Source organism: Cottoperca gobio, chromosome 4, assembly GCF_900634415.1.
Source record: "Cottoperca gobio chromosome 4, fCotGob3.1, whole genome shotgun sequence".
NCBI lineage: Eukaryota > Metazoa > Chordata > Actinopteri > Perciformes > Bovichtidae > Cottoperca > Cottoperca gobio.
In genome coordinates, this window is record NC_041358.1 from 18,788,259 (window position 1) to 18,810,839 (window position 22,581).

The 22,581-nt window shown below is 40.1% G+C and overlaps 1 protein-coding gene across 3 annotated transcripts in view; it reads right to left on the reverse strand.

Moving 5' to 3' along the window:
* Positions 1-831: 831 nt before the first annotated feature.
* The window catches only part of atp13a3 (ATPase 13A3), a 32,387-nt gene continuing 10,637 nt past the window's right edge, over positions 832-22,581 (reverse strand). The window contains exons 3-35 of one of the 3 annotated variants that reach the window (XR_003832121.1): positions 19,755-19,841; positions 19,484-19,657; positions 17,662-17,877; positions 17,105-17,175; positions 16,703-16,786; positions 16,333-16,402; positions 15,664-15,798; positions 15,107-15,179; positions 14,162-14,293; positions 13,823-14,005; positions 13,535-13,692; positions 12,630-12,818; positions 12,133-12,194; positions 11,708-11,858; positions 11,377-11,496; positions 10,990-11,007; positions 10,378-10,531; positions 9,791-9,911; positions 9,357-9,481; positions 8,672-8,832; positions 8,209-8,337; positions 7,977-8,056; positions 7,756-7,798; positions 7,541-7,650; positions 7,023-7,119; positions 6,857-6,929; positions 6,522-6,699; positions 6,211-6,389; positions 6,023-6,111; positions 5,708-5,788; positions 5,245-5,337; positions 1,068-4,167; positions 832-1,037 (exon numbers count right to left, since the gene is read on the reverse strand). Coding sequence is in view for 2 of the 3 variants with exons in the window: in XM_029429388.1 (XP_029285248.1) it covers positions 3,970-4,167; positions 5,245-5,337; positions 5,708-5,788; positions 6,023-6,111; positions 6,211-6,389; positions 6,522-6,699; positions 6,857-6,929; positions 7,023-7,119; positions 7,541-7,650; positions 7,756-7,798; positions 7,977-8,056; positions 8,209-8,337; positions 8,672-8,832; positions 9,357-9,481; positions 9,791-9,911; positions 10,378-10,531; positions 10,990-11,007; positions 11,377-11,496; positions 11,708-11,858; positions 12,133-12,194; positions 12,630-12,818; positions 13,535-13,692; positions 13,823-14,005; positions 14,162-14,293; positions 15,107-15,179; positions 15,664-15,798; positions 16,333-16,402; positions 16,703-16,786; positions 17,105-17,175; positions 17,662-17,877; positions 19,484-19,657; positions 19,755-19,805 (3,798 nt within the window). In the remaining variant the exon portion in view is untranslated. Of the gene's footprint in view, positions 4,168-5,244; positions 5,338-5,707; positions 5,789-6,022; positions 6,112-6,210; positions 6,390-6,521; positions 6,700-6,856; positions 6,930-7,022; positions 7,120-7,540; positions 7,651-7,755; positions 7,799-7,976; positions 8,057-8,208; positions 8,338-8,671; positions 8,833-9,356; positions 9,482-9,790; positions 9,912-10,377; positions 10,532-10,989; positions 11,008-11,376; positions 11,497-11,707; positions 11,859-12,132; positions 12,195-12,629; positions 12,819-13,534; positions 13,693-13,822; positions 14,006-14,161; positions 14,294-15,106; positions 15,180-15,663; positions 15,799-16,332; positions 16,403-16,702; positions 16,787-17,104; positions 17,176-17,661; positions 17,878-19,483; positions 19,658-19,754; positions 19,842-22,581 lie in introns of all 3 variants that reach the window. The other 2 variants (XM_029429388.1, XM_029429389.1) reach the window with 2 other exon arrangements.

A 22,581-nucleotide genomic window follows, 5' to 3' on the forward strand; every position in this document is an offset into this window, starting at 1 on the left:
TGTGCTGCATTGTATTTACCCAAGACATAAGTGCCCCAATCATACTTCACATTAACTGATTTAAATAGTGAAATAAATGCCCAGAATGCATGCCCAAATAAGGAAGATAAAAGCTAATGCAACTCCATAACACAAGTGAAAGCACAAATAAATTCAAAAGACAGTAGAAATCAAAAGTAGACAGACAACTGATTGTAACACAGTACCAAAATAGTAGAAAAAGACACACCAGCCCTTTGATAATCCAAAAAACATACATTTATATAACTAAATTATTCTGACTTGTATGCACACACTAGCAATGTACATCTCATATATACAGATAGAATCCAACATCTCTAATATTATTATCACCTTTTAAAGTCCACTTTTCTGCTGAGACAAATCTGACAGATCTGAACACAGGATAAAATTAAACGTTTCTTTTTTTTTTTCTTCAAATAACCAATATAAATGTGATGAAAAGTATTTGGGAAAAGAATCAATAACCATAGTATTGCATTACATAACATTTTGTTTTTTTTACACAACATTCAGATTTAGCCTCAGTAGGTATCTGGAGAAAAATAATTAAAGCCTGAAAACAAATATAGAATAAAAACATGCCACTGATTATTCAGAGGCATAGAAACCCACGTGGACCATGTTTTTGACAACATATCAGAATCTTTCTGCAAATTGGCACAAGAATGTCCATTTGAGCCAATTAATGCTTCTCTCACCAATTTCATTTACAGTAATATATATATATATAATATATATATATATTATAATATAATATAATATAAATATATATATATATATAATATAAATATATATATATATATGTGTCATCTCCTTCTCACACAGACACTTAACCAAATACTATAACAAAAATATTATAACTTTGCTCATCAAATAAAACTATCTGTGAAAACTAAAGTTGCCCATTTGAGCTTTTCATAAAAACAGTATGGATCCCAAGTTTCATGTGCATTTGTAATATTACAAGCATTTCACTAAACAATGGCTTTTAGGAACTGCGCAACTTCAGACTTCTTATTATGGAGAAAATCTGTTATACTGACATAGAGAACCGGCTGCATGTGTGTTGGTGTCGTTGCTTTAAAGAGATACTTCGCCCTAAATCTGATTTTTGAGGATCAAACACTCTCTGCTGGCTTTAAATGTTGCTGTAAATAGTTTGCTTTCTTCTCCTTCCAGTGGCTGTGGTCAGCTGTATTTAATCAATTAGTGATTTCCAATGGTACCACTTCTAATTGCTGAATAAAGTACAAAAATGCTAAATAAAAACTCCTTTGTTGTAATCTTAACCTAAATTTCCACAGTTAGGTTTTTTATTGAGGAAGAAGCAACACACTTTTACAGCTACCCTCAAATATTACAGGGAGTGAGTGTTTGATGCTTCACTAGATTTTGGGGAGCATCACTTTCAACGTCAAAGAAAGAGCAGTGAACACAAAACATAGCCCTCAACTCTATGCAGGTAGCCTATGCGTCAAACATGAATACAAGTGTATATGGTAATAATCAGCATCAGTCCTTTGCAGCGTGTGTTGTTGCGTGGATGTTTTGAATGTGCTGCGACCTGATGAGATACACAATGCCTTCCCTAAATTTACTACCACACTTTTAGTCAGTCTTCCATAGGAAGAAATTTGGTTTTTAAAGAAAATAAATGTAAGTATGGTAGCCAATCTGACATGAGTTTGTACAGGTAGGATGGTAGGATTTGTATGGTCTCATGCATGTGATCACCTGTCCGCGATAACCAGCCAAATTCATGCCGTTTATTGTGCAATTTTGTAATACTGAGATGTTAATGTTCCTTACGTCTACAGTTATGCTGTGTTTGTAGTAATATAACTAGTATTGTAACCACCAAGTCTTGAGAACATGACGATAGGAAGCTGGCTTCATGCAAGTCTTGGTGTGTTTTCAGTCTCAGTCTGATGCTGACAGGATATAGCCTATAGATGCAGCATCATCAGATTCAAAGTGTATAGCCACACTGGTGGCCCATGGGAGTAAAGTAGTGACGTGTTTGCTGTTGCTGGATCTTTAACACTAGGGGGGACAAATGCTTAGCCTGAGGGAAGCGCCAGAGAAAAGGCCATGTTGTTCCCCGTCAGACAGCTGAGGTTGATGAGAATTCAGTCACAAGTTTAGAAGTTGGTGAAAAGAGAACAATGTATGTACTAGTATGCCTAAAAAAGCAGAGATAAAATGTACCCATTTGTTTTTGACTGTTTTTACTTTTCTACATAATAATATCGGTTATTTAAACGCCTTACGGTAAACTCTGACTAACTAACAAACACAATAGAGTTCCTGCCACAGGTCCCAGCCTGTGGTTGAGAGAAGATGAGCACTCTCTTTTAGTCCTTTACTTTTTATAAGCCTTAATGTTTTAACTGTGTATGAAACTTGTGGCCAAATTATGAGGAAAATGCAACCTCAGATTACTTTCTGAGGTTCATCACTTTGTAGTTGCAATCATCAATCTGATGTATAATGTACTGTAGTTTGTGAATAAGGCTTGCCATTTTAAAAGCACACTTTCCCTAAATCTTGTCTACTTAAAACGTTAACAAGTCATTTTCTAAATTTCGGAGGATTTAGATTAAAAGTGGCCGGGTATAACGGTAAGATGTTCTGGCCATGCAACATTGTGGATGATGACAGCAGATTTACAAAATATGAAATATGTCCCACCAGCCATGGAAAAACGTGAATGTTTTCAGACTTATTGTGCAGTTTCCAAATCTTACAAAATCTGGAAAATCCCCATTAAACTTTCTTAAAATGTTCAGACCTTTATCATTGGCTCTTGACAGCCAATCAACTTCTTATGTTTTGTTTTGCCAATGTGAATATGCCTGGATGTGCAATTGAACAACAAGTTGACTGAAGCCGTTCCAATATTCCCAAGTCTACATCTCACAGTGTGAGTTGACTATTTAAATACTGGTCTCAGACAAATAATTGTAATCCACGGTAAACTTTAAAGCTTTACTTTTTGGTTATGATTGTATGTCTTCTAATGAGTGCTTGCCAAGTGGATATGCTAACATATGTTAGCTGTATAAGACCACTACATAGTAGCAATCAGAGCCTCCACCGCCCACAACAGGTTTCACCTGTGAAACAAGTAATTGTGTGAACTTCCTAAAAGTGAGGTGGTGGCTGCTCAGAAACAGAGTGGACTTGTTGCTGCTTTTAAAAACGGTGTGATCCTATAGAATAGGTAATTGAAACCTCTTTTTATTTTTACCCTCTCCCTCAAACTCATCCAGCCTCTTTCTTTATCGACCAATTATCTTAATTGCAGTTTAAGTAATAGTGCGTCGTACTTTAGAGGGCCAGAGTACAACCTAGCATCGGTTTCATCCTATACTATACTTCTGCTTATTCTAGTGTTTCTGTGACCATTCTGAAAGGCTCAGACATGATATTAGGCTTTTCTAATCTTTATCTAAAAGTACGTATAGTACTGTGGTTGCTATTGAAATCTGAAGACGTCGTCTTTTTCACAGACAAAGTGAGGGGATATCAAAACTGCATTGGCAGTCGATCTGAGGAGGTAAAAGCTATAGTCCACCCAGCCTCGGCTAAATGCTGCTCAGCTTTGGTGAACATACATTGCAAAAAAGGATGGGAATTAAATTAATATTACTGATGTTTAAATAACAAGAAAGAGACCTGAGAGCGCGCGAGTGGTTGAGTCGGAGAGAGCCAGAGTGCTGAGAGAGCTGAAACTTTATTTGGTAGTCATGTGCGATCCTAAGGTTTTTGCAGCAACGTCTCTTGAACTACAGCATTAGACGAAAGTATCTGTGAACTGTAACGCCGAGCAATTATCCTGTGACAATTTCATTTGAATAGGTTAAAAGGTGCATTCATTGAACACGTGTCAAATGCATACACGTCTCCTGTATGAAAGGTTTAGATTAGATACTGTGGGGGGTGCTAGGAGTTTAGCATGATTTGATAGGTGGAGCCATTTTCTGGGCGGGACTTGGCTTCAGTGGTGGTGGTTGGCTTTGGAGGCCAGTCGGGGTCCACTCTGAGTTCCTGGGCCAGATGCATGTAGCGAGCCTTGGGTGTCATCTTGCTTGGGCAGCACAGCCGGGTCAGACACTTGTACGCACACAGATCAAGGCCCCCCTGAAAATACCACAACCCCAAAAATAAACAAAATAAATAAAATGAAAGAGAAAAGGAAGGAGGAAAAGGACGGTTGAACTTGTGTCATATTTTTTGCTCAGGTGTTCTAAAACGCTCTTACTGACCAATGCAACTCTGACAGTGGCATGCTAATATAATTGTTGCATGCCAAATATAAAACTGGAGAGGAGCCATTTATGCTAAACACGGGCACATTTCTTTACACTGATCATTTGTAACGAGTGTTCATGCATGCAAGTCATTAAAAACTAAATTCACCATGATAATACGTTTGATAGACATGGCAGTAGACAGATTAATGACTTAGCCCACTCCTTTAACTATAAGCTCATGGAATCAAAGATCAAACAAACAAAAGGAGTCCACATCAGATCTTTACAGACTAAAGTACATTCCTCTTTAACCTTATATTGGATAAGACAGTCAGGGCTAGCCCGCTTTGATTTTAAATATACTGTACTTGATAGGAACCACGGACAGCATTGACTGACCGTTATCTAGGACCTACTGTAATAGGGAAACGCAGGAGTGCAGCAAATGGAGCTTAGTAGGACCTAACCAGCTTTTTCAAAGTGGTAAAGGCCTTCAACAAGGTGCTTCTATGGTGGTTTGTAAAGGAGGTGAGAGCACTACTCATTCACTTCAAAACAAACCAATGACGTCCCGTTCATAAACCTATTTATCTCAATATAAATGTGTTTAACAGTGACCACCAGTGGCTCTAAATAAATAGTGTTCGGCTTGGGCAAGAATATTATTAACAAAAATATTTGTTTTTAAGAGCAGTTGTGAGGCTCCTCTCAAAACACAGCCGGAGAATAGAATGGTTTAAAGTAAAACTGCCATTGTTATCGAGCCCCGAACAGCAAGCCAGTCACGAGGAGGAGAGGACAGGTCAGAATGAGACTGACGTCTCGCACATGCATGTCTTGCATAGAAGTTAAAATAGAAAAGTGTGCCCTGTAATATTAGAGAAAGAAGTTTGGAAAGAGAGAGTGAACACCAAACAAGAGGAAAATGAGAGAGCAATAGAAGAATGTGTCAGATTTTGCCAACCTGTGGTGTCGAGGCAACAGGAGTGACGCCAAAGCTGCCCTGTTTGTCTCGACTGAACACAAGCTTCCATAAGACGATGTCAAGGATGAAGGTCTATGGAGTAGCGCAGTGGGCAGGGGAAAGAATTAAAGAGAGGCTCATTTGATTCCTCAAAACTTCTGCATTGTAACAAAGCTTTAAGTAATCACGTCCATCAAGTTAGTCAATCATTACATGTGATTAATTAAACAAATTAGTAAGAAGACTATAAATACTATTGCCCATTGAAAAAAGGCTGATATGTCTCATGATATTCATCTTTTGAATTCACAAAAAGCGGTGAAAGGAATTTGTACTGTATTACCGCTTTACAACATTAATTATTCTCACAACACGGCTACATGAGATAAACTACATGAAAAAAACTAAAGCTGAACATGAGGAAAACATCTACTGTGACCATGTGTTCAAGTGTGTGTCTTACCTCCACCACAACAGACACAACAGCATTGACTAAGATGATGAGGAAGAGTTTTACCCTCCATTCAAACGGGACACAGACAATCTGTAGAGAGGGAGAGAAAGAGATACTCCAACACTGACCATCAGAGTTTATTAGCAAGACAGCCTTGTTTGAAGGCGTTATGTGTCTGGAACACTTAATGAAATTACAGACTGGGACTTTATATTATATCAAAGTAGTAGAGGATTATAGAGCTTGGCTATTGGATAAAACAGGCTACAGTGTACACCATAGCTGAGTAAAGTGGTATGTTTCTTGCGTTTGACGTCTTCTTACCTCTAGAAAGTCGTCAATGCCCTTCACAGGGTGGAACATGATGAACAGCAGAAAGATATATAGAATCAAAGCAGACAGCACAAAAGGCCCTGGGGAGAGAACACGCAACCACAAACACATTTAAAACATAAACAAAAGTAACTTTGCAACTACTTTAGGACAGATTTATTAAGAATCAAGTTTCTTACAATTCTTGTAGCTAGGCTGCCTGAAGGGTTTTCCCTTTGAGAAAACGATGGCTACAACAAGATACTGGAAGGAGGAGACATAAAAGAGGCTGGTGTTCTCGTAGTTTTTAATGTTGTGGTCGTCAACTTCGGTGCCGTTGTGGTCAGACGCGTTAATATGTGATGACATGTTGCAGGCACTGGGTGAGAGGAGGTTCAAGAACAATCAAATAGCATAGTCAGTCTGTGCTCAAAATACAGAAATCTAGTTTATGATTATGTTGCCATTCTATTTTTGTTTGGTACAATCAACCATGATAGCAGGTACTCACTCTGTGAGTGGTGTCCACACTGTGTACCAGGGCTGCTGTCGGACCCAAAGGAATGTAATGGTCTGGAAGCCCAAGCAGATGAGGATCTGGGTCAGCACAGAGAACAGCAGAGGCCCCGAGATCAGACCTGATGGGGGACGACGTGACACCAGCTCTTTCCACGCTGGGTTCAGACTCACTGAGGAGGAGCAGGAAGTAAATGATGAAGATGGGCAGAAACCCAGACATTGTGGTTGAGGAGAAGAGGCAGGAAGTTAAGATATTAGGTTAAGAAAAATAAAAGCGAGACACAGAACACATCATCACCTTATCCTTGTTACTTTTATTATACTCACTAGTAAAGACAATAAGGAGGATGATGGCAATATCGATGAAGAGGAACTGGAAGTCTCCAAGGTTACTCAGGATCTAAGAAATAAAAACAGCAGACCTCATAGATTAGAGACTAGATTCCTCACTAGTTCCTCAGCTAGTGTTAAATGTGGAATCAGCATTACGTACAGAGTAGAGGAGAGTGACACTGATGTACTGGATGATGCTGTAGAGGGCCATGAATTTGAAAACACAGAAGGAGGTGATGAGAGCAGCACGCCCCTCCCTATAGAAGCAAGCAAACACTGTCATCTCTCCATGCAACATGTAAAGTAACATCATGTCATGTAGCTATACAAACACAGCTTGACATAAATAGCTATGAATTTGTCTAAAATAGGTTGATTTAAACAGCATGGGTTGGTTTTCCTGTGTGAGAATTTAACCCATTATGAAGGTCAATACTTAAAACCTTGACCAAACGAGTCAGAAAATGAACTGCTAAATCGATAGCATTTTTAAATCACTATATCAATAGTCTGTTTCATTACCAACACTAGTAAACACCACTTCAACAACATTGTCCATCCTGGTGCTTTTGAGGTGAGATGCTCCTTTTAGGTTTTAGTTATCACTTTCACCATTCAGATTTCCTCTGCCAATTAATTATGTATTGTGTGGCAAACAAAACAGAAGGAAAGACAAACCTGATGAGGCTGGGGACACACGAGATGTTGGGGGTCTTGGAGGTGAAGGGAGAGGCTACCGAGGCCTCGAGCTCTGACAGAGAGATGCCACCATGAGCTCTCTTCAGAGCCTGGGTGAGAAAAGTTAGAAATATAAAGTATGTTCAGACTGCAATCAATTACTGTAAACCTGTTGTTGTCGCATTAATAGTTACTTTTTAAGTGAATGTACATACCCCACAGTCGTTTGCGCCGTCTCCACACATCCCAACAAAGTAGCTGTGAGCAAATAAAGAAGAGCAGTGACTCTGTGCTCAAAGTTACCGTCAATAACATCTATATGTTTTCTTTACAGTCCTGACAGAAGGCCAGACTCTCACATGAAATACTTCACTAACCTTTGGACGACTTGCCAAAGTTTTCATAGCTACATCATGTGTTCGACATTAATACTCACTCTACACCCTGCAGTGCCTCAATGAGTTGAGTCTTCTGGTCCGGGGCCATTCTGGCAAACACCGTCCCATGTAGCACCAGCTGCAAGGCAGAACACACGATCACAACAACATAAACATAAGATATCATGGAGAGACTTGTGCTTAAAAAACAGCAGGAGCAACGTTAACATTTCTAAACCAATTACAGAACAGGTTGAAGTGATGTCCAGTCTCAATCAAGAGACCTCATACCTTTTGAAGCATGTCAGGGAAATGTTCCGAGATGACGGCAAACGATTTTCCGTTCATAGCAAAGTGGTACAGCTCTTGTTTCTTGGGCTCATCGATGTGACACACATCCCCCAGACTGATGTTCACTTCCTGTTGAAGTAAGGAAAGTACGGATGAGAGCCAACACATTATAAGATACCAATATAAGTCCGCCTCAATAACTTTAGAGTTGAACCAACTTCTCAAGACTGTCCACAACAATCAAGAAGGTTACGTTTAGCAAAGGTCTTATTTTATTATTGTGTTTATTTATTATTCACTATGTAAAAAAAACATATTTTTCTTTTATGCACACTGAGAAACATATTTGAATCAAGAATTTGAATTCAAGGTCTATTTTGTGTATTTTTTATTTCAGCGGTTACTTTCTCTACGTGTGGGTTTTGTGTTTGTGCGAGTATTAGCGTCAGCCCCATCGCCTCACCTCCAGGTTAGATATCTTGCTTGGCTTGTCAGCGTATCTCCAAGTGATCTTGGCGGTGTGTCCATCATGGGGAGGGAGGGCATCAGCAATGATAACTGTGTCTTGGGGAGGGATCATTCCACAGTCCCGGGCCACAGAGATGGCTGTCAGCATGTTGTCACCTGTAATGTGAATACAGCACACATTTCCTATTAAAAATAATCCACTGGAAAATGGATTATTTATTTTATGATGATCAGCTCATATTAAAGATGGGCAGTGGATGTCAATACAGTGTCTTACTGTTCTTGGTTTCGTGCTACTCTGTTCTTCCCCCTCATTCTTTACCTTTATACACAAACATTACAAATATTTTATCTAATCTATTCTTCAACAACCCATATTGGTATGTATATCGTATGGGTATAGTGTAGTCTGTGAGGGATGGTTGATGGTAAATGGAATTAATAGTGTCATGGAACCCTAAAAAACAAGAAGATGTGTGGACATATAGAGTAAGAGGAGGAAGCCTGGTTATAAAATGGTGCCTAATACTGTATGTGTATTCATTATCAGCTTCACCCGCTTTGCTTTTATGACCGGTGAAGCAACCTTTAGAATACAGATGATAAGGTGAAACTTAAGCAAGGAAGTAAAATAAATCCTCTGGTTTCCATTGGAGTTAGTTTGTGCCAGTTGTCCTCACCAGTAACCATGACAGTACGGATGCTGGCTTGGTGGAGGTCCTGCAGCACCGCTGGGGTTTCTGCCTTCAGCTTGTTCTGCATGATGATCAGACCCAGGAACTCCATGTTTGCCTCTATGTGATCCCTAGTTCAAAGGGAAATGAATACACATTTGTACTTATGTGCCAAGACTAAAATATTTAAAATACAAAAGGGGACGTGAAAGAATTTGCTCCCAGTTAATTCATTTTATTTTTAACATTTTGAGTACACAAAGCATCTTTTTAGATTTTTCCCATTCACCACATTTTCCTATTTACTTCATAGACTAGACTAGGAATGCAGGCGTGACAGTTTGACGTAACTTGCTGCAAAAACAAAGCAGCAGAAATCCTCAGCTTGAAGTTCTCTGGATAGTTTTAAAAATAAGACACAATATTATAGAGAACGCTACCTGTTGATGTTCTGGACTTTGTGCCAGGTGAGTTTGGATTCAAGTCGACGATGAGCCAGAGCTATGACCCTGAAACCCTGCTTGGTGTAGCTCTCTAAAACCTCTGCAAAATTTTCTGGCACTGCAAAGACAAAGAGAGACATTGGAGAAATGAGTACAATTAGAGACACAGAAAATAAAAGACGATCAAACCAATCAAAGAAGTTTGATCGTCTTTGATCAGCATTCAGAACTGGGTTTTCACTGGTTCCCTTGTCTGCAGTCGGACGAAATTATAGGCTAAAATTCCATTATTATATATGTATAATACCAATAATAAAATGTTCGTACTCCTCAGCCACGAGCCTGAATAATACCTTCCAGTGCTGTTCAGCACCATAGCAGTTACATTACATTACATCCAGAGCGACTTACATTGAACTAACTACAGGGACAGTCTCTCTGAAGCAACGCAGGGTTAAGTACCTCGCTCAGGGGTACAATGGTTGCAGCCCTGGTATTGAACTCCCGACCTTCTAGAGTTTTGTTTGGAAGGCATACCACTAGACCATCACCACCCACCCAGTTACAGTAACCAGACATCTCACCGGTCTCTTTCTTGCAGAGACTAGTCACCATCTCGGGCGCCCCCTTCGTGTAGGCATCCATGCGCTTCTCCCCCAGCAGACGAGCCACAACACACATCCTCTGGAGTCCGGAGGAAAAGGGAAACTGGCGCACGATACCTATCTCATACGCTGACTGCACATGCACACCCACACAGACGCACACAAAAACAAAAGACGGTATTCATCATTTAGAGAAGAAGAAAACTAAAAACTAAATCTCTATCTTGTATAATGCTAATCAAATTATTTATTATAAAATGCCTATTACTAAGATATTGGGTAAATGTTGGTTGACAAAATCACGACACCTATACAGATTAGATCCTTCACTTTTTTTTTTTACATAGAATGATAAACAAATTGACAAAGTCAGGTTCATCAACTTATGAAAAGGCCTGACCTAAAACTGACATTAACTTGGCAACAACAACAACAACAACAACAACAATAATAATAATAATAATAATAATAATAATAATAATAGAAGGACACTATATAAGCTTAACAAAATAGGGAAATATACTGTCAATTTGGCGGGAAAAAAAGAGGAATTTGATAAGTATATATTCAAAAAGGTAGAAGGCTACTTACAGCGAGCTCATACAGCTCCTAGAATGAGAAGAGCAGAGTGGGATGAGTCCGTGAGAACATAAAATGTCAAAACAAATAAACAGTTCAAAGTATTCATCATGTTGCTGTTGTTATTTTATGATGTTAGTGTCCATTAATGTTGCATTAAGGCAAGAATATGCTGGTTTTCATTATAGCCAATATACTGTGGATTTTGACAATCTTATATCAACTTATATTAGGTTGACAATAACAAAAAAGGCAGAGAGACTGAGTATCACAATGTGCATGACCACACTCCAGCTCTAATATTTAATTAATATTATCAGATTTTCTATTACTTTAGACATTTCCAAAACTTTGAGGGCCTGAGGTTATGTTGCTGAATAACTGGCTTGCGGTTCATACCATGTCCTGCTCTGGTGAAACAGCAGGCACTGGGGGCAACAGCTGTTTTGGGGGTTGAACCACAGTGGGCATGATACGGTTGTGGAGAGACGTTTCCTCCTCAGTTGCCTCATCCAGGATCTGCGCAGACAAAGGTTTATTGAAATAAGGATCAGAAATGTCTAATATTTTTATATATTTTAGTCACACACACCGGCAGCCTGCACATACGATGGACTCCAAAGGCTTTTTGTTCCAATGCAGCTTTTTAAAAAGGTGCTCTGACTAATCACATTCCCACTGTGCTGCCATTACCAACCTTATGCTTTGGGATAGATACAGAACAACTCACCCAGCCTGTAGCCTCAAACATTTTAAGGTCCAGCGGGTCTCCAGAGAGCTGGCCCTCTATTTTGGTGAGAGAATGGCAGGTGGCCATACAAGCCACAAATTGGGACTTGACAAGATTTTCTTTGTATGCATTTTCCTCTGACAGGTGGAAACTGAAGAGGCAGAAGAAACAGGAGAATTTCACATGAGCCGTCTGACACAAACACAACACAATCATCCCAGTTCATCATCTGTGGGATTTCAGCGTTTTCAGGTAGTTGAAATGAGACCATCAGAAAAAATATATAGCAGCACATTCCAAACGCTTTCACCAGGTTATCAGCAAAGCAAAACAACCTCAGCAATGGCTAACTAAAATAATGAATTGAGATTTATTTCAGATGCAGCCGAAATGCCATTGAAACAGATAAATACAGACCAGTTTACCTGCCATTCTCTACCCTCTGGATTCCCCATAGGTCTAATCCATCTTCTGTCAGAGTTCCAGTCTGTAAGTAGAAAACAACTTTAACTGTTTGATTGAATTGAATCAAATTGAAAGAAAAAGAGATCTTAATTGCCAAACAACTGCAGGTAGGCACAATACTGAACGTAACATTAGTAGTTACTTCCTCATAAGGAATGGCTCCTAGTACCAAACATAAACATACATCAATAATTCATCTGCACAAACATATTGCAGATTCTTTCATCCCCCTTGATGCAAAATGTAAAACAGTTTAGATAAATGCTCGATGATATGATTCCAATTCCTTTGTAACTAAAAATATTCTAATCCTACAAACTACTGATGAGATCACTATGTTGTGTGTGTATATATATATATTTTTTTTTTCCAGCTGTGTACTTTTCTTGTTGACATGTAAGGTTAGAGCAGACTACTTACAGAGCAAAAGCAGCAGTCCTAAACCAAAAGTACTTACCTTGTCAAAGCAGACCAGATTGATTTGACCGCAGATATTGATCCTCTGTGGGCTGATGCAGAAAATGCCAAGGAGTTTGAGGCGTCGCTGGGCGTACACAATGCCAGCGGTCATAGCGGCTGGCAGTGCCGGTGGCACAGTGATGGTGATGATGTCCAAGGACTCAATGATGATGGTCTTAGCTGGCACCTGGGGCGGGCAGAAAGGAAAAAGTGAGGAAACTTTTGCATGTTTGATAAATGATCCTAAACTTGGTAGGGATTGTCAGGTCACGCTCATTTGTTGGAGGGCCTGCTAAAATCCTGGTTTGAGAGTCAAATATGTGACATTTCTCATTATAAGTTGTCAAGAGCCACTTTCAAACTGAACAAGGTTGTACAGCAAAGTCTCTCCAGGGCATGTTTATCCTGATTGTTCATGTTAACAAACTCAAAGCAAAGAATAAAAATGATCAAGTCTGATGCTTATTTTACAAAAACCCTACAGTTATACAACAAGCGTTACAGTGAAGGAAAAACTAATGTCTCAAACTGTTCTTATTTTGCAGCACACAGTGAACCAGGAATGTATTACCATGCTGTTAGTTAGTGACGTACAGTCAGTAGGTATCAGACTTATCAGATGACAAGAAACAGGATCCAAGTTACTGAAAGTTTGTTTTGCAGTGATTCTGCCCCCTAGTGGACAAACATCCCTTTAGTTCAGTTTCAAACTTCAGCCACTGTGAGGGAGTCAATCCACAACAATCAAAACTGTGGTTGTACCGGGCAGCTCACAAGGGTGACTGTGTGGTATAGAGCCAGTGAATGTTCCTAGGGAAATATATGCACTTTTCTTGCAGTTGCACTCTCATTTTCACCCCCTCTTTTACTACTACTACATTTGCTCGTCACCTCCAAGATTACCTTGTTCAAGATGCTGAGGACAATGGAGTAGACAAAGCCAATTCCAGCCACAGCCACCAGACACAACAGGAAGAGGTAGGCATCACGATACAGCTTGAAGTCGGTGGGTTTGGGGTAGAGGATGGAGCGCACCAGCTGGCCTTTGGCTGTGCTGAAACCTGGGTAGAAGAAGTTGATATATACAATCACATTTGAATATCACATTGTTTTAGTAAGTTTCCACACCAAACATATAGGAAATGTACACCAATTTACAGATCATCCTAACATCCCCAGACACACACGTACCTGTGCGGACCACCACAGCCTTGACCAGGTCACCTGTGTAGAAGCGGGTCTGGATGACGTGGGTGCCACAGAAAAGTGTGTGTCTCTTATGCTCCTCTATGTTGTAGGCACTGTCAGTCTCCTCCCCCCTCTCCCCAGGCAATGGGTCTGGTAGGTTGGTCTTCGTCACAGGAACACTCTCTCCTGATTGGGGGTAAGACTGATATTAGAACTATCTTCTGGGAGATTTATAGGAAAAGTATTTTGCTGTTTGGAGTCTCCTGTGGTCGGTTGTTAATGTACAAATATTCCAACAGTCTCTGTCCCGAGTGAGAGAAATGTTCAGATGTCGCCTCTAACCTGTGAGCATGCTTTCATTGACAATGCAGGTGCCGCTGACCAGCACGGCGTCACATGGCATGATGGTCCCATTGCTGGGGATGACCATCACATCACCGGGCACCAGATCAGTAGACAACATCTCTTCGATTTCTGCCAGGAAGGGGGTGCAATGGAGGAGTGGAGAAGGTAAATGTGTGCATTAAACACAGACAGGGGAGTGCAGTGTTGGTAACACAATAGAATGTAGAAAAATGATGAGTGTGGAGAGAGGTGAAAAGTGTGTAAATGAGTCAACGATAGCAGATGGTGGATGTGGGGGTGAGAAAGGAGATATTTTGTGTGTCAGAGCCCCAGAGTCTTTTTCAGCACATCTCTCACTACTCGCGCCTTTCTAGGCAGCAGACAAAATCAGAGGCATCACAAGCAGGGGGCAGTGCAGTAATTGGATGCATACACAACATTTTAAGTGTGTACAAACTTCCACGGCAATGTTTCTAACTGATTCTGAGCATGAGTTTAATTTTGCCCTTTGGCCAACTCATGGAATTAATTGGCTACAGCTGATAAGACAACTGATGAGAACCAATTGTCGACGCTCATGCATCACTTCTGAAGACACTATCACCCATTTTAAAAGGAGTTCAGACATGCAAAAGCGTGTGCAGAACTATTAAAGAGTGCTTTTAGATGTATACATATGCTCTGCCCGCTGTCTAACATACACTCTCTCTCTCTTTAAGTCTGAATTATCCCATCCTAGCAGCCATCTGGAGGACTGCCAAAGCAGGGTAACTGTGTAATTGAGTTTGGGCAAGCACAAAAGCAGAACAATAAAAAGTGTACTGTGAGGTTTGGTTTGGAAAGCAGGAGACTGAATATAATAATACATGATGTGTACTACTATTACATTACTCTACAGAGGCCATCTTCAACAAATAACGACAAAAACAAAAATGTACAAACCCTTGTTGGCTCGGCATACAGACACGCGGACAGTACTGTGAGTTGCCACCATATCGTGAAGCATGATGTATTGCTGGAAGAAAAGGAAGAAAACAGACTTTAGACAGCTTTTTGATTCCCATGTCTACCTGTGTGACAGAGTTTAAATATGTAGCCAGCGGCAGTAGGCCGTATACCAAATTTCATGGCAATCTGGCCAGTAGTTGTTGAGGCAGCTTGCTCTGGATCAAAGCGTTAGGATGTATTGATGGACAGACACACCGATAGACAAACAAACAGACTGATTAGGCCCTGTTGCTAGCACGGCAAAATAACTAATAGCAAAACCGCAGTAAACGTGCATAAATGCGTCTTAACATGTGAATAAAAAGTGCAAAAAACGTGTTCTCTAAATAGAACTACATAAAACATAAACCAGTCACAACGTGTTGAACACAAAGTTAAGCACAGGAATCTCATTTGTCTTCCAATTCCATTTAACCAGGTCTCGTCATAACTATGAGGTCAGATAAATGGCTCTGGATTGATTTAAAGTCTCAACATTTTGTGGAGCTCACCTTTTTGATGGTGTACAGAGATGTAGCTATGGATATGACCGACATGAAAAGAATGGCCACAGCATAATAGTAATACTCATCGGCACTCCACAGGATCACACTGAAGAGCTGGAAGATGTAGAAAGGGTTGAGGACCTGCAGGAGGAGAGAAAGATTATTGTGGCAAATGCCGAGGTGAGAGCATGAAGACGCGCCTACAATGAAGTTAAAAGCAGAGATGTGTACTTCAGGACATAACCAAGATGCTGGAGGGACAATGAGGGGAACATCTGCTTAATACAAATGATCAAGTTCCCATATGTCTGCATAATTCCAATTTACAATATGTATACTTATTTATGTAGTTGGAGATATATTGGCGTATGTGTTTACGGGTGAAAGGGAATGAGATACCACAAATTAAGTGTTAAATAAAAAAGTGTCAATGAGGCAGTGGACTTTACAGACATTGGCCACGTACACTCGACTTGTAGAAATACAGTAGTTACTACTAGCTGGGAAAAAGTAAAAGATTTGTTAGCGTAGGTTTGACGTGTTTGCAGGAACTTAACTGAAATGATAACTTGTAATGGATGAGCACACTAGGTGACAAGGTGTCTTTCATTCAAGGACAATTCAAACTTCGAGATGAAGAAAATGCTGCCTGTGTTAATGCAAACTGGGCCCTACCTCTTTGATAAGCAGCTTGAAAACAGAAGGCACTTTCACCGCAATTTCATTCACTCCGAAGAACAGTCTCCTGACAAGAGGTGAAAGAGACATTGATTGATGAGCAAAGTGTTGTAAACGGCACCTTCATATCTAAACACAACCACACACACACACACACACACACGCACATAAACATAGAAACACACAACCACACACACACATTCATTATCAGGGCTCTGTAAAGTATAAATTGTCATTTTAACATGTCTGCACTGACTTGCCCTGGTCAAAACAGAATAATATGGCCAACAGGCCTGAGTACCCTCCTCCTGTCAGGCTGTCTAAAGTTAGTTTGTGCGACCCATCCTTCAGACAGGTAAGATGTTACCTGTACTCCTGCTGGTTCCTCGTCAGGCCTGCACTGTGCTCCGAGTGGAGGGTGGAGCAGCTGACCTGCAGATCCTCCAGGCCGCTGTAGGGGAAATATGGGTCAAAGCAGGGGACAAAAATCAACACTTTAATTTACAAATCAAGTCCAATGCTTACTACAGTTGTAAATGCAACGGCTTGTTTTTATAATTTTACTTTACAGCTCTTTCAGAGTAAAAAGAAAATAGGGCTGTACAGATTTAGTTATCATTACTTCTGTGTACTACTGCACACATACTGCCAGATACAACCCTTAACCAATTTAGCTGACTGTAAGGGAGGAGTTCTCAGCAGTGCCTGTAAACTGGTATAAAAAAGAAATAGACCATAAAATGTATGTAGATATTAAAAGAATGCTTACGTTAAAACGTCAAAGTTCTGCACCTCATCGTTCCAATAATACTTTGTGCTATGGAAGGTAAAATAGCGAATCTGAGGGAAATACAACATGGAGGGGCAGAGGGAAGGGATACATTACTGCATTACTGTCCACATACTTAAAGGCAAGAAGTTAAAGTACATTTAAACAGGAAACAGAAAACTGACGAGAGAAGCAGTTTCACAAAGTGCAACATATACAGTATAATTCCAATTCCAATAATGTAAATTTAAATAATTGGATCAGTAGAGGAAATAAGATTATGTTTGTATTGTTGACTTTAGAGTTAGGATAAGGCGTTGTGTAATGAATGTGGTCAATGAGAGAACCCACAAGGACAGCAAGGAACATTTGTGCATGAAAGAGAAAGGGCTAAGGCAGAGGTTAGTTTTATGTTACATTATGTTTAACAATTTGCGGTATCACTATGATTATGGAGCATAATTACACATGATTAAAACATGGCAACCCTTCTATCAACTTTGGAAACAAAACACTGAGAAATGATGTAAATATAGTTATTTAATAAATAGACAGACCTGTGTGGGCTGGTAGTCGGCATATTTTCTGATGAGCTCCTGAGCGGGGCCGTCTTCGGAGGGGTGTTGGGTATGTCCGTTGGCTAGAGGAGGGGAGGAGAAGGGACAGGAGGGAGAGGAAGGGGAGGTGGTCTGGGTCTCCAGGCTGTGGAAGGGGTTCCTCCCGGGGGCCAGCATCACTCGCACCCTGGCCAGGAACCAGCGCCGGAACTCATCCTAATCAAACAAATGCACACAATGTTACAGTACTCATGAACCCTATAACTCCCCTCCATTACTAACTAACACCAACACTTATTCTGCTGTTTTCAGTACATTTCTGTCAGGGCAGCCCGTCTAAAGAACTTTAGGTGGCCAGATATAGCATATGGCCCTTATGTATCCTAAAATATTAAACTGCATTTGGTGCTATTATCAGACCCTGCCTTATCCTTTATAATCCTATTTCTAACAAGCCTCTTTAGAGAAGTGAGCAGTAGCTAAATGTTTACACTTGAAGGGTGCTCCTAATGTTTTAAAGTAATAATTCATTTAAATAAATGTCAGTTAAGTTATTAACAGTAACACAATGGTGATTGAGCCTATGGCCAGCTGATAAAAAAATATTGCAATATTTATATATTTTATTCCAAACTGGGTGTCTGTTGAGATATTCGGGAAGAAAATGGTATTAAGTTACTGCTCATGCAAACCGAACATTTCCTACTGCTGCAGCTTCACATAAAAAAATATGTGACAAGTTGATTTTTATTGCATTGGTCAGTGAGCTTGACACTGACCATCTTTCATCAAAAATGCGTCTACAGAACATGACAACCTCATTGTCGGCCATTTTTGACAGTGGATCGGTAAGAAATATTGCGGGGAGTAATGGAACAACAAGGAGCAGCCACAGTGAGCGGTTAGATGAAGAGCTGCAGGAGAGAGGCTGCAAACCTTTAACTTTTCAGCGATGAAACCATCTTCTCCCGCTTTCTCTATTCACAGACTCATACTGTGTCCAGCATAAAATCAGATCATGGTTGCTCACAGAATGACAGAAAAAGGCCACTTTAACACTCACAATAAGACATATAGTATGTATTCATACACAGATGGTCATGAATCAGAATAGAGTTTATAGCCAAGCAGGTTTTCACCTACAAGGAATGCATCTTGATTTATAATATAAGAAATAAAAATACAGGTACATTTAAAAGTACAGCAGTTGTCAAGAAACATAAATAGCAATACTATAACAATTATGTACAAAACAAGTGTAATATACAAAATGTTGCATGTACCATATAACTGTATTTTAGAATGAAAACGCATGTACACAAGAGAAAGGAATGGCGCACACGCACATACACACACACACACACACACACAGTAATGTGTGTTTGTGAACATGTTGCTCTGTTCCCCCTTCTGTATATGTTCTCATTCACACACACACACACACAAACACAAACATACACACAATTATCTGTGCATTCCTAATGGTGTGACTGTCAGCAGGAATCAGTGAGGCAACAATATATCCATTGTATTCACTCACAGTTTAAAAGCTAATGAGCTTGAAGTTTATATCTTCTGCAAAGATGTCTGATACTGTACTATTTAGATAACCGAAACAGGCCTGCAAATTAAGTTGCATAAAATCAAAATGAAAAAAGGGGCACCATCCTGATCCTACATTGGGCAACAGCTTAACCTCTTTTATACTAATCGTCACATTTGACAAACTGAAAAGACAAACAATTAATCAATTATCTAAGAAGTTGCTGTCTGTCGAATAATCTAAATAATCTAAACTATTGCAGCTCTACTTATTACCTACCGTGGAGCGAAGCAATACCACTTCAGCATCACGGGCTGTGGTACGGGTGCAGGTGGATTTGACACACCACTCTGGCATCCAGTAGAGCAGCAGGAGAAGGAAGCCCCCTGTACACAGCACCCCGAGGCCCACAAGAGCCAGCCGCCAACGACACAGTCGGTAGCCCTGCAGCTCCTAAAGGAGGGAAGGAGAAAAGGGGGTGCAGTCTAATAAGTCAGAAAGCACAAATTCCCACATTGGCACTGATGTAAAACGATATGAGGAGCCGTACCATCTCCTCCTCTTCCCCTTTGTTGAGGACCTTCAGGTCTTCTTTCTCCATGCTGCAGAACAGTTTGCCAAGCCCCTCCTTTATTCACTGCAAACAGACACCACAGACAAAATGTCAGTGGACAGTGTGGAAAAACATTTCAGCCCCACAATCGCAAATCAAAACAGTGGCTGGACACCAGAGGGTCAGACATCCCAGGCAGGGTCACAAGATGCTTTCTAGCGATATATAGTATTGTGTGGAAATGCTGTGTATTTGTCATTAACACATTTGTGTTAGCTTCCCCCAATATATAACGATGCAAGGGGATCGCTTTTATTTTAGCATGTCTGTGGTTGCACATCACTTCATAGTTGAGGTTTATGAACTGAAAAGGATTGAGGATCAATACTATGCAGCCAATTAACATCTAATCTGGTATCAAATATAGTAACAATTTGGGCTGCACTGGTGACCCTTGAATCGGATTAGCCAGCCTTGCTCACACCCCAAACATAACAAACTAAAACTCTATGTAAACTGTAAGAAGAAGAAAGTGCTAGAGAGTGTGACAGTTGATTTGTGTTCCCATGTTCTATGTAGAATCTGCCTCTGGGCATACTGCAATGGCAAAGTGCACTACAAAGACCAATTGCAACATTTAAAACAAACAGGTTCTCATCATTCACTCATCACTTCAATATTAAAGAAACCTAAATTGGAAACAACCGAATTGACTTGATAAATGTTGTAGTGTGTACATGTGTTTTGGGGTATAATGAAGAAATGGTGTCCTGGCAAAGGAGGTGCCTCGATGGTGCAGGAAAGTGGCACATAAGCGAGCTACAAGGATAGTAAGTGGTCTCTTAATAGAGAGGCAGAAGATATCAAAGACTGTGAAAGACTTGGAAACAAATGATGTGTAAGATTGAAATAATAATTCCCAAGTGTCATGGACTTGCGATAAACTATATTATTGTCATTTTAACACAATTTTATGCCACTGATATAATGATAACACGATAGCATAATAATGCAAGTCCACATTTAAAAAAGCAATGACCTTTTAATTCTTAAGAATATTCAGAAATTGGAAAAAAATAAGAAAATATCCTAAATAATTAACAGACTCTCTGGCTCTTTTAACAAAAATGTGCAATGTCTGCGCAATGCCAATGTCTTATAATGGTTGGGAAAACCCCCCCTGTTTATTCTGGCATTATGTTGGCAATATTTTGTTGAGCTTTTAAAATGTGAACAACCAAACATGTAAACACAAAAGGCAAGTCAGCAAAAATGATCGCTATCATGTCCGCGTATCGTACAATAAGCCAATAACCTAAGTATCTTGACTAGTCTAGCATAGTCACCGTTCCATATATTTTCAATACAGGTGTGCTGACCCCTGCTGTTGCAAGTTCAGCAGTGTTCTTGTATGCACTTCACTGTTTGATTGACATGTTGGTCATCAGTGCCTTCTGGTAACACCTGAGCCCAGTGTTCTCAGTCTATATTATCTTGTCATAATAGCAGGCACCCATCTGGTTATGTGACCGTTCCCTTTCATTGTATGTATTTCGCAACATTCACACACACACACCTTTCACCATGCACACCCTGCATGATCTTTTGAAGGGTTATATGAGGTACTTATCCAGTCAGTGCACTACCTACAGTAGATGGCACACCTCACAATCTAACAGTTTGTCCACAACAGAGCTAAGAGCATTGACTGAATGTCTGAGGTACTACCTTACAACTGTATTTGAGCAGTGAAATGTAATCTGTAGGTATAACCATTATCAGAAACTGGAGGTGAATGAAACTGCAACGCACCTAACCAATCTCTCTCAAGGCCTTTGGCATGAGAAAACTCTTTCAGTTTGGCTTTTGCCTATACTTATGTGAATAACAGGCAGACGATTTCTACCTTTGACAGAAAATGTTCAAAAGCACATGGACGTTAATCAGGAACAGGGTGAGCAGGGATCAAAATGTTTATCTGAACTCTGGTAAAACCTATTTAACCCAATGTGAACTCTTAAACTGTCTGTGGGGAAAGAACTATAACGAAGGAAAATAGTATAATCTTAGGATACAAAGTGCTGTAAAGCTTAAAGAGGTCAGCAGTTCATTTGAGCACATGGGGAACTACAAGAATGCACAGCACTTCAGACAGCTGCTCTACCTCAGAACACCTGAGATCATTTCTAAAGATTGTTAACACACCCACACACAGACCAACTGAGTCATCAGATATGTGCGTTACCCAATATCAAGCTTGACCCTACTTCCTCCTATCAGTTTTCCCAGAAAACCAGCCAGCTGCCAAGGAAGGCAAACTGTCACTTTGTAAATGTGGCTGTGAATTCTGCATCAATATTGACGGAGAGGGGCATCTAGGTCAAAAGATGTTCAGTGTCATACCAGTTGGGCTGCAGACAATCTGTCTATGTGGCTGAAAGCAGAAACAACAAGCTCCAGCAGGCTACTTTGCCATTTTGTTGCTCATACATAGTATCGAGTTACAGAGGGGAAAAGTGAAGCTGAATATGTGTGTGGAGTCAAACTGTGTAGAAGAGGTTAATAAGGCTTCAAGGTCAGGAGTTGGTAATCAATTGGGTTTCACTCGGGTTTCTTGGGGGAAGTGGTGACATCCCATCCGGGGCTCAACGGTACTTGAAGAAACCAGGGAGTGAATTTTTACCGATAAAGTAAATCCTTTCAGGTGGGTTTTTTTATTTATTTTTTAAAGTATGCTTTTTTCCCTTGGAAACATAAAGTGTGCAAGTTTGAAAACATTTGACACTGATTTCATGTTTGTAAATGTAAACTTGTTTAATTTGCT